This window comes from Myxine glutinosa, chromosome 13 (genome assembly GCF_964187855.1).
Source record: "Myxine glutinosa chromosome 13, kmMyxGlut1.1, whole genome shotgun sequence".
Taxonomy (NCBI): Eukaryota; Metazoa; Chordata; class Myxini; order Myxiniformes; family Myxinidae; genus Myxine; species Myxine glutinosa.
The window spans coordinates 64,221,546-64,234,243 of record NC_136273.1 but is presented as its reverse complement, the minus strand read 5'-3'; the positions used below and the strand labels follow the sequence as shown (position 1 = coordinate 64,234,243).

The 12,698-nt window shown below is 41.4% G+C and overlaps 1 protein-coding gene across 2 annotated transcripts in view; it reads left to right on the top strand.

Moving 5' to 3' along the window:
- The window catches only part of LOC137438996 (sucrase-isomaltase, intestinal), a 674,815-nt gene that overhangs the window by 273,269 nt on the left and 388,848 nt on the right, over window positions 1–12,698 (top strand). For both annotated transcript variants that reach the window (XM_068134544.2, XM_068134543.2), the window contains exon 13: window positions 1,982–2,095. In XM_068134544.2, coding sequence (XP_067990645.2) covers window positions 1,982–2,095 — 114 coding nt within the window. The remainder of the gene's footprint in view (window positions 1–1,981; window positions 2,096–12,698) is intronic.

Genomic DNA, 12,698 nt, shown 5'->3' with positions numbered 1-12,698 from the left:
GAAATGAAGTACTGTTCCTGCATGGTTTGGAGTTGTGTAGATGTTCTAGTCTGCCGAGGAAGGGTGTGGGGTGGGTGTGTAGAGGGGAGGAGGGTATCCTTTACCTACAGAACGGTAGGAGACATTTAAAAATTGACTCAGGGAAGACAGGACTTCATTTTCATCGGCCAGTCCACTCAGGCAGCAGGAGATGGGGTTTTGCAATTTTGTGTGTGTTTGGGAGTGGTTGTGTGTCGTTGGTTGTTATCGCCATACGTGGGCTTCAAAATGTGGAATAGAGCCCTCCCAAGTCTCAAAAAGTATCGACATGTGTGTGTGTGTGTGTGTGTGTATGTATATATGTGTGTGTGTGTGTGTGTGTGTGTTGTTGGTTGTTATCGCCATATGTGAGTTTCAAAATGTGGAATAGAGCCCTCCCAAGTCTCAAAAAGTATCTACCTTTGTGTGTGTGTGTGTGTGTGTGTGTGTGTGTGTGTGTGTGTGTGTGTGTGTGTGTGTGTGTGTGTGTTTGTGTGTTGTTGGTTATCTCCATATGTGTTTCAAAATGTGGAATAAAGCCGTCCCAAGCCTCAAAGTATCTACCTTTGTGTGTGTGTGTGTGTGTGTGTGTATGTGTGTGTGTGTGTGTGTGTGTGTGTGTGTGTCTACATGTGTGGGCATGCACATCGAGGCCATCACCTTTTTACTATTTGAGCTTTTTTCATCAAAATTTCAACAAACCTCTGTTTTTTTTGTTTGTTTGTTTTTTTGGGGGGTTTTTTTTAATCGTGAAAGAGCTAACATTTATCACACAAAAAAAAAATCAAACAGACACACAAAACATATAATAAGGGTAAAGGTAGACAAGATGGGGAGAGGAGGGGAGGCACACAACCACAACATTTGAGAACAGGGACATCGGGAGATCTGTAGGAGGGAGAGAGCTTGGCGGAGGTGGCATGGGAAGGGGGGGAGGAGTGGGAGAAGTATAAAGCACAAGGACACTGCAAGGACTTCCAGGAAGGAAGTTGGTATTTCAAAAAAGTGAGTCTGGGTTGAAATTTGCGGGGGTAGAAAAGATCAAGGTTTTGGATGGGGGAAGATAAGAGATGGTGGTGAACAGCTGTTTTAAAGACCTGGAGGGAGGAGTGGGATTGAAGGGAGTGGGGGAGTTTGTTCCAGAGGCGGGAGAAAAGAGGAATGAAAGAGTGAAGGTGAGCAGAGAGTCTTGATTTTGGCAGTTTAACCATCAGAGGGTTGCTGGCAGATCCTGTGCGACCTGCAGGAATATTTGGGGGACAGAACACAGAGAGAGCTGGGGGAGCAAGGCCGGAGAGGAGTCGGTAGAAGACAGAAAGACCACCAACCTACCTGCGGTGAGTGAGTGAAAGGCCCTCGGAGTCAGCTTCATCGCGGGAGATTCCAATGATTCTGAAAGCTTTGGTTTCAACAGCGTGAAGCCGAGCTAGGTGTCAGGCAGGAGCACCGGCCCATAGGGGGGAACAGTATTCCATTGAGCTGCGGATGCAAGCCTTGTATGTGGTGAGGAGCTCAGGTGTGCCAAGGAAGGACTTCGCACGACGGAGGATGCCCAGTCGGCGACTGGCTTTGGAGGCCAGCTTGGAAATGTGGTTTCCAGAGGCCAGATTTGAAATGTGGAAATGTGGTCACTATTCCACTGTTATGAGAATATGGAGAACACTATCTTGAGAAATTTTACTTTTTAAAGTTGTTGTTGTTTTCAAGTTTAGTTTGAGTACAAAGTGGACTTGGAAGGGATTGTATTCTGGGATGTTCTTTCTTGTTTGTTTTTATGTTAACTCAGACCTTTTTCAAACTTTATGGATATCTTCGACAATCCTGGAGAGAATACAATAAATGGTCTCAGGAGCAGATCAATATTAAATACTTGTTGAACAAATATATAAACAAGCATGTACTTTGTAAAGAGACTCATTTCAGTTGATGTGAATGAAACCAAGATGTCACCTTTCACCTGCAGGTATGGCCAGGAGACGCTGTGTTTCCAGACTTTACAAACCCCTCATGTGTCTCCTGGTGGAGCAATGAGTGTGAAGATTTTTACAAGAAGGTTCAATATGATGGTTTCTGGATTGTAAGTTGTTTTTTTCCTTACTATCAATGGTAGAAAATATTCACAAAATGAAACATATGGCTATAGCTATCACTTTGTAATGGTGTCATATGGATTCATTCAACTGCATCACCTTGGAGTAAATAAAACCCTAAAATGAACGAACAAGTTACATCCACGATTTTACCTACTGGAGTACTGGTTGGGCCTTTCAACCCAAATAATGCATAATGTTCAGGGTTCTGATTCTTCAAGTCTTCTGATTGTTGGTTTATGAACAGCCTGTTTTATTGATGCTTTGGGAAGGGTGTGTGTGTGTGTGTGTGTGTGTGTGTGTGTGTGTGTGTGTGTGTGTGTGTGTGTGTGTGTGTGTGTGTGTGTGTCTGTCTGTGCGCACGCGCTTGTGTATGCTTGCGTCAGTCCGTCCTCCCCCACACATACTGTTGATTTAAGAATTGTAAAATATCCAAACACTTAATGACATGCATTTACAAAATTTCAGTAACCTAACGATGGATATGCTCTGAAACAGGCGATCACAAGCTCCACTTGCTTGAAAAAGTGTTCCATTTGTAACTAGAAGAGCTTATCCTTCGCTTCGCTGACGGACCAATTAGTCATCACGTTTCATGCTGCTTCAAGGTGGAGTGAAGAGAGAGGGAGGGTAGAGGAGGGGGAGAGGGGAGAAGGGGTATGAGGGAAGGGGGTGGAGAGGAAGGAAGAGGTAAGGGGAAGCTTGAATTCATCCGCAGCTTCATGGAGTACTGCTCTCCCCTCTGGGCATGTGCTCCTGCCTCACACCTAGCTCGGCTTCACGCTGTTGAAACCAAAGCATTCAGAATAATTGGCATCTCCCGCGATGAAGCTGATTCTGAGGGCCTTTCACTCTCTCCCCGCAGGCAGGTCGGTGGTCTTTCCGTCTTCTACCGACTCCTCTCTGGCCTAGCTCCCCCAGCTCTGTCTGTGCTCTGTCCCCCAAATATTTCTACAGGTCGACAAGAACAGCCAGCAACCCTCTCCTGGTGAAACTGCCAAAATCAAGACTCTCTGCTCACCTTCACTCTTTCATTCCTCTTTTCTCTCACCTCTGGCACAAACTCCCTCACTCTCTTCAATCCCACTCCTCCCTCCAGGTATTTAAAACATCTGCTCACCACCATCTCTTATCTTCCTCCATCCAAAACCTTGATCTTTTCTACCCCCATTAATACACCCCAAATCCACATCTTTCAATCACCGACTTCATTCCTGAAATTCCAAGAAGTGCGAATTTGTTTCACTAGCAACGGTACCTGCCCCATGGGCGGGGCTCCAATTGGGAAGCCCAAATGAAAAGGCAAAATATCAGAAATTGAAGATTTTAATTTTAATTTTAAACGATTCATATAAACATCCGTTGAATCATATTACACGCAAATCATCAAAATCTAAACAGTATCTTTAGAATTTCAATAAAAGCCACATCACTGTTCATGTCGGTAAATATTATTCTCTCGTGTTTCAAATCGTGATCGATACACCATGATCGTGAAGATCGTGATCGATAATCGTGTTCACAATCGCTATGTCGTATGTACTCCCAATACGTGTACCAAATTCCTGATACGTGTAACTGTACCAAATCAACAGTTAAAAGGATTTTGAGCCGATAGCTGTTCCGGCCTTGGCAAGATCGATGGATACAGCGATCTGTTAGCATATACACTGCCCAAATAGCTATGTGGAATTCTCTCATGTAGAGATTAAATGTCGTTTGAACTTTGGCCGAGGTCATTATTTACTTTTAATGATGTTTTTATACGAATGATGTTTAATGATGTTTATATTTGTTTTGGGTCGTCCTTTCCGCATATCTCGTGGGATTGTAAGTTGGAGAGACGGCCGTGATGGCGGGGAGGGGGATGGAATTCTCTCAAGCAGGGATTCAACCCATGTCCTTATAAAAGGTCTTTGTCTGAGGTCACCGAGTTCGATCGGTGCAGCCATTTGTGCGTCACCCATGAAAACAACATCGTCACAATGAAAACATCGTCACAATGAACGTTATGCGAACGCGAATGTTATGCGGGAGTCCAAACCTGAGAATGCTGGAGACCAAAGCTGAAATTGGGAAAATTAAATACCATATTTTACTCGTGGAGATCCCAGGATTACCCACCCAAAATATCGTTGCGATCGGTTCAGCAGTTTTTACGGTACCTCCAAACGGACAGACAGACAGACAGACGGACGGACATTTGGTGAATTATAGTAAGATACCGTTATGATCCTTTAAGACGGCCACAGAGAGATGTTGTACCCTTCCCTCCTCCCCTCCCCTTTCCCCCCAAGCCTTCTCCTTTCCACATATCTCCCCCATGTCCCTGTTCTCTACTGTTGTAATTGTGTGCTTCCCTCTCTCTCCCCATCTTGTCTCTCCCTCCCTTTATTATGTTTTATGTGTCCGTTTATGTTTTTTGTGTTTTTTTTGTGCTAATGTGTGTTTAATGTGCTAGCTCCTACACGAGCCTCGATGTTGTATAAATGTTTGTTTTTTTTAAAGAAGAGATATACTGCATATACATCTGTTGGCAGGCAACTTTGACAGGCCTCTCCATTTGAGGGGTAAAGGGGGGATGGGTTGAGGGAAGGAGGACAAATTTACCCATACCATGCAAAGAGTGCTTTAACCTCAGCATTGCCCAGGTAAGGAAGGAAATTGTAATAACCTCTGCCACCACGACCAGGTGGCACTTCACAGGATATATTTACATAGAGAAATTTATGCCCCCTCCCTCAATCCCCCACACCTCGGTGTGAGGCCGTGGTCACATAGCCTATGTTACCCCCCACACGATGTTGTGTTTGTACCATAGCTTTGGAGTTTGTAACTTAAAAGATGTGGCTGTGCATAAAGAACAAAGGCATACAGACGGCCACAGAGAGACAATCGTGTTTATATTATATATATATATATATATATATATATATATATATATATATATATATATATATATATATATATATATATATATATATATATATATATACACACAGACTTGGCATTTAATATGGAATTTTTTTTTTTTCTTGACTTGGGTTTACTTTCTTAACTCAGTATATCAATCTGGTGAGTTTCTTTCACACTTTGGTGATTTATTTGTTAAAAGAACCATGTCACTGATTGTCTGTCGCAGCAAGAAGTCAACAACAGGATTATATCACAGGTGGCGTGGCAAAATTTACGGACAGGTGCATTTGATGATTGGCTTCACAGTCGGGTATACAAGGGTTGTTGCGTTCTGTATTAGTGGAAAACAACTGCTGCACGTCTCCAAAAGTATTGCCGCTTCCTCTGGAGATGGTCCGCCAACTCGACAATGCTGTTTGTCATGGAGTGGTGGCTTTACGAAATTACGGCATGAAACAGCATGCTATTGCTCGGCAGTATGGCATCACTCAAGGTCAGGTGTCAAAGATCCTGAAACGAAATGCTCAGAGGGGTGTCCCTACTCCAATACCGAGGCCAGGAAGTCCCCCGCAGAACCACAAGGAGGGATGATCGCCAGCTGCACCGGTTAGTCCGCAATGGCCATACCAAGTCAGCTAATCGGCTGAGTGGCAGCAACTGACAAATGTGCCTGTATCCAGAAGGCTAGTCAACCAACGTCTGGTTCAAGCAGGCTATCGTGCCAGGCGTCCCCTGAGAAAGCCACGCCTGACCAGACAACACCGCCAGCGCCGATTGCAGTGGGCCAGAGAGCACCGTCAATGGCAGCCAGGACACTGGAATCACGTGATCTTCAGTGACGAGTCTAGATTTCTGGTCTATCGTCAAGATGGTTGCGTCCGAGTGCGCAGACAAATGCATGAAGCCTACAACAAAGATTGTACAGTGCCAAGAGTCCAAGCTGGAGGTGGTGGGGTGACCGTTTGGGCTGCTTTTCATTCAGGGGGCAAAACTGACCTGGTTGTTCTGAATGGAAACCTGAACCAGTTCAAGTACAGGGCCATTCTGGAAGAAACATTGCTTCCATTTGCTCGTGCAGCCTTTCGAGGAAAATTTGTCTTCCAAGATGACAATGCACGGCCTCATCATGCTCGCATGATCCAACACTTTCTTGCTGACCGTGGTGAAGAGCATATGGAGTGGCCTGCCATGTCCCCGGATATGAATCCGATAGAGAACTTGTGGGCAGAATTAACGTGTCAAATCGACCACTTGGACCAGCAGCCGACCTCTGTGCGTGAATTGCAGCAGGCTATTGTCACTGCCTGGCAAGCGATTCCTGTCCAAACCTTGGCAAATCTCGTGAACAGCATGCCTCAACGTGTACGTGCTCTCCTGAATGCTCGTGGGGGTTACACGAAGTACTGAACTGTAATTTTACTGTCCGTAATCCCAGTCATGATTTAAGTTTTGTTTTTGTTAAAAACATTTTTGGCTAATGTGCAAAATAAAGAGATACTTCTGGAAAACGTACAGAAGTTTGACACAGTACTGTCCATTAATTGAGTTCGATATCAGTTTGCATCACTTTCAAGGATCAATTTATTTGTTTTGAAATGTCAAATGTGGTTTTTGTTTCTTTTAAAGGTCACATTAACAAAATCTAGAATAATTTCAACATAATTCCAATGAACTTTTGGTTCTAAGAATCTAAGACATCTTGAAAAGTAAGTTCACCCCCACAAAAAAAATATTCCATATTAAATGCCAAGTCTGTATATATATATATATATATATATATATATATATATATATATATGTATATATATATATATATGTATATATATATATATATATATATATATATATATATATATGTGTATATATATATATATATATATATATATATATATATATATATATATATATATGTATATATATATATATATGTATATATATATATATATATATATATATATATATATATATATATATATATATATGTGTATATATATATATATATATATATATATATATATATATATATTGTTGCGGATATGGGATTTGGCCTCCATCCATATCCGCTTGTAAATATTCCCCTATTTCCCCAATACTTCCCAACTATCCCCAATCCCCCATTCCCTAGTCCCATTTTCTGTAAACAACACTCTGTAGCCCCGACCTTCCCCTATTTCCCCCATTAAATGTCGCACCCAGGTTCACCGCATCTCACGTAGACAACTATAGGACATCTTGCTAGTTATTCTTAGTCTATGTCAGTTAAGGACTCGTTTCCATTAATTCTGACTCTTCGTTGCACCAGAATGTGATTGTATGGCACCGTTAGAAAGTTTAGGACCTCCCGATACCTCCCCGCAGCTCTTCCTCATGGTACAACAGCAACAACAGTGGCGGCGGCGCGGGGAGTGTGCGTCCTCACTCCGGCTTGGTTAGCCGCCATTGAACATGTGCTCCGACGGGGTTACCACGCAGGGGCTCGCTGTCAGCTCCTCGTCAAGGGCGGAGCCCGGTAACCCCCCGCACCCAATAGAAGCGGCGGACCGATTCCATCTGGGGCGGAGACAACGAGCCGAGGGCGTGTCACTCCCCGCTGGGCATGCGCAGGAAGAGGGAGGTGACGTCAGATGCGCCCACACCACGGAGAGAGAAGACGCCACCTCCAAGCGCTGAATACCTCCCCGCATCTCTGGACCGGACCGCGTTTGATTCTGCCCCTGAGCCAAGGTGCACCTTGTGCTATCGACTGCCTGCCCTTCCTTGCCATCAATCCCTGTGTAAGTCAGTCTTGTCCCGTTTGTCTGTGGTCTGTCGGGGATAAGATAAGACTGTGTCTAAGTGCCCATCTTTTCTGTGCTTTACCTCTTACCGTGTAATCTACCCGTTTCTGCATCACCAATATTATATCCTCCTCCGGAGGTCTTGAGAACTGTACCCCTTGTGTCGTTGCATTTATCCCAGCCGTTGTGTCCTTTCCTTCATTGATTTAGCATAGCGCGACTTGGTCAACGTCGAGTGGAATCGGGCGGGATAGGGTTCTAATCGGGGAGTAACTGTGCGGACGCGGTAATACCAAACCGCTCGGTAAACTAACATCTAAAACCGCGTCTGTAACAATATATATATATATATATATATATATATATATATATATATATATATATATATAATTATATATAAGTTCAAAACACACCTGGTCACAAGTGTGCCGCACTGTCGTGACTGTGTGCCGCACCCCACCTACCAGTGACTCCCAGGAAAGACTGGGTGGCGACCAGGAATAGGCTGGTGATGCTGGAGAGACAGCATCGGGGGCAGGTGGCCTTGTCAGAGCCGGGTGGGTTGTGTGCGTAAGGTGGGTGAGGAGGAGGTACAGCACCGCAGTGCCTTTGAAAAGGGGACACGTAAGACGGCCGGGAGAAACAGCCAGGTAGCAAGCCACAGTGTTGTATGTCCTGGGGTTGTACTTCAGCAGGGAAAGGATGTGAGGAGGAGAGTGAAATGGCCAGGTATGGGAGAAAGGGAAGTATAAAGGTGGGTGTTTGAGTGTTCCACCATGTTTGTTTGGTGCTGTGGATTCTGGATGTGGAGGCGATTTTGTTATTGTAGTCTGCATTTGCACTGGCTGGGGGTGGGGGTATGTACGCATCCAGGTGTAGTTGCTGCATGTGGATGTGTATGTGCCCCTGCTGGCCCACCTTAGCTGACTGTATTGAGGTTGAAGGGCCGAAACGGGATGACGCTGAGGACCTCGACTGAGGACCCTGTCAGTGCGGCACACTTGTGACCAGGTGTGTATTGAACTTTTATATATATATATATATATATATATATATATATATATACATGTATATTGTTACATTTGTGGGGGGTAGACAAGGATTACCTTAGTCCAGGTAGAATTGTATTGGTAGTGTGCTCTGACTGTCGTGAAGAAGAAGAACCCCCATGTATCGTAAGTAGGAAATTTGTTTTGACATGATGTCGTCTAAGCGCTTATAAGTGTCCCCATGAGAGGGGTGGGGTTATGTTCATTAGTTAGGGATTATGAGTCATGAATCCCCTGTATGTAATGGCCTCTGTTATTTTTCCTCTGTTCCTCATGGCAATGCAGCACACACACATATCAAGAAATCGCGCATTTATAACACTAAATAAAACCGACCCGAACCGGGACATTGAACCACCGCTGATACCACCAACGGTTGATCACAAAAGCAGGCAGGCCCCTGCGGACACACCCCGCAGAGCAGCGATTGGTTAGGGTATGATAGAGTGATGTGGTGGCGGCCGCTGGTTCGAACAGGCACGGGCGGCTTCGAATGACGTCAGAGGACTGCGAACAAAAGAACGGAGTTCCCGACATTTTTTCCCCTCCTTTTGGTTCTTTCGCTCTCTCCGGGCTGGCCTCCATAGCGAACTCTCTCTTTTTGGTCAGATAGGCTCTCGACATCTGGTTTTCAAAAATAACTGTCAGGCATACGGTGCCTCTTGAGCTGGACCTGGAGGTATTGGTGGAAGGCGGACGCATTTGCGTGCTCTTGTTGCGCTGTGTTCCGATTGAAGGCAAGGCTGCATTTTATTTTCCTTGGCACGTCGGTGTTGGTGAACGAGATCGACGTCAACGAGCGGGGGCGAGTGGAATGGGCATGGCTTGCTGACTTTGCGCTCAGCGGCTTGAGGAGCAGACTGCACAGCGAGGCCTAGTTCCTGCTCACGGGCAGTGCAGCCTGTGTTTTCTGCGCAAGGACGTGGAGGCCTGTGACGATTCGGGACGATTCCTGACTAGGTTCAAAAGCCGCTCGAAGCTAAGTACAAACTAACACATATTTATTTTCCAGTTATTTTTTCCCTTTGTGTGTATACGAGTCTGTATGGGACGTCCTGTTTAGAAATCTTATTTTACCGTGCATTATTTTGTTTTGCGGCATTTCTTCAATAAAGCCGGCCGGTATTTTTGTACATTGAATTCTGTATCGGCTTCAAATTAATTATCGCAGATTCGAAGATGGCCAGTGGGACCCGTGAAGGTAAGTTCATCATTCTCCTTTCCCTCGCATGTAAAGAACACCGTCATTTTTGACTGAACGCCTTGGAGTTAAAGCTAGTTCGGCTATCTGTTTCTTGGAGGATTTTAATCCCTAGGAACACGACAATATATGTGCTTTCATTTTTTTCATCGATTTAGTTGAATCTTGCTACGTTTTGTTTGATTCAACGTGTGATTTAGGGTTGTTTTGATGTAACATCCCAATGTGTGGTTTCAGTTGGATCAACGGTTTTGTTTTGATTTACGGTTTAAATTTGAATGGCACGTGTTGTTCCAGAATGGTATTGATTGGTGGTTTCGGTGTCCCCACCCCCCTTTTTCCCTTATATAAGGGAGGGTATAGAATTGTTTTTCTTTACTCTTGAGAAAGGTCAGTGGATGCACGTTTGTCTGTGTTGCTGATCAAAACGTCGAGCAGTTGTTTATTTTGCTCATTAAAGTTTGGAGAACTCAAGATGGATTCATTTGATTTTAATCCCAACCACAACTCATTACTTTATATATATATTCCGGAGGTGCCATACCCGTTGATGCCCATCAGCAGCATGGAGGCAAACTCTAGACTCATCACTGAACAAGACTGCACTCCACTCTTGCTGTGTCCAGCGGCGATGCTGCAGACACTATCTTGGTCTGTTCCGCCGATGCACTGCGTTCAGCATTTGACCTCTGCAAGGACGTCTTGCCACCAGGTCCCGACTTCTCAAGCACCTCCACACAGTAGAGACACTGATGCGGTTGTTGTGGCGGCCTTTTGTCACTGCAGCTGTTTGTGTCGCAGGGCGGAAACGATCACGAAGATGCTGCAGCACAATCCAGCGGTCTTGGTTTGGGGTGGTTACCCATGGTCTTCCTCTTTGTGGACCATCATTCACAGTTCCAGTTCACCATTACGCCTGGCCAGGTTGGAAATTGAAGGCTGTGAGCAACCAAGACGTTGGGCAATTGTTTGCTGGCTTACACCAGCCTCAAGCATCCCAATTGCCCTTAAACGTTGTTCAGATGTCAGGCGTGGCATCTGAATTTTATTGTTGTTTTCCCTGTCAGAAGCCTCTAGACTCGAGTGTCTATAGACAGCAGTAAATGAATGTCTTACCACGAGAACTGAAGAATTTCATTATGAGGGTCATTATTTAAAGGGAAAGATCCTTATACAGAACCACTCAATCATGCCATTGTTGATCAACCAGGTGATTGAAGTGAAGTTCTCGTTACATAATCACCCATTACAATAGAAGAAACGTGTTTGTAAAGCTGCACATTAAAAAAAATGGAAGTGATAAGTTTATTTTGATGTTCAGTATATATATATATATATATATATATATATATATATATATATATATATATATATATATATATATATACTGTATATATATATATATATATATATACTGTATATATATATATATATATATATATATATATATATATATATATATATATATATATATATATACTGTATATATATATATATATATATATACTGTATATATATATATATATATATATATATATATATATATATATATATATATATATATATACTGTATATATATATATATATATATATATATATATATATATATATATTTTATATATATATATATATATTTTATATATATATATATATATTTTATATATATATATTTTATATATATATATTTTATATATATATATTTTATATATATATATTTTATATATATATATTTTATATATATATATTTTATATATATATATTTTATATATATATATTTTATATATATATATATATATTTTATATATATATATATATATATATATATATATATATATATATATATATATATATATATATATATATATATATATATATATATATATATATTATATATATATATATATATTATATATATATATATATATATATATATATATATATATATATATATATATATATATTATATATATATATATATATATATATATATATATTTATATATATATATATATATATATATATATATATATATATATATTTTATATATATATATATATTTTATATATATATATATATTTTATATATATATATATATATTATATATATATATATATATATTTTATATATATATATATATTTTTTATATATATATATTTTATATATATATATATATTTTTTATATATATACACAAAGAATTAAGTTAAGCACCCCCCCCCGTTTTTTTACAACCTCGCACATTACAAGTTTGTTGTCGTCAAAACAGTGTAATATACCCATGATATTGCTATATTTTCTGGAGAAGTGATATTATGGTCACATAAAAACATAACAATCATGCCGTTTTCAATATTTTATTCTGAATAATTTAAGGTGAAATTTTTTGGGAATTTTAGGCATATTTTCACCTCAATTTAAGTATGGAGCTATAGGTCCATCACGGACAGTGTGGATGACGTTTATGTTTTCTAACGTACAGTCATTGTTCTGAGAAGACCTCTAGCGATCTTTGAGTCAATAACGTGTGTAGGACCCACGTGATCGGATCACTGACTCAACCCTACGTCTCATAGACCCTGTAAGCCGTCGTATGCGTTGCTGTGGCAGGTTGTTCCATTCCCGATGTAATGCACGTTCCAATTCATCCAG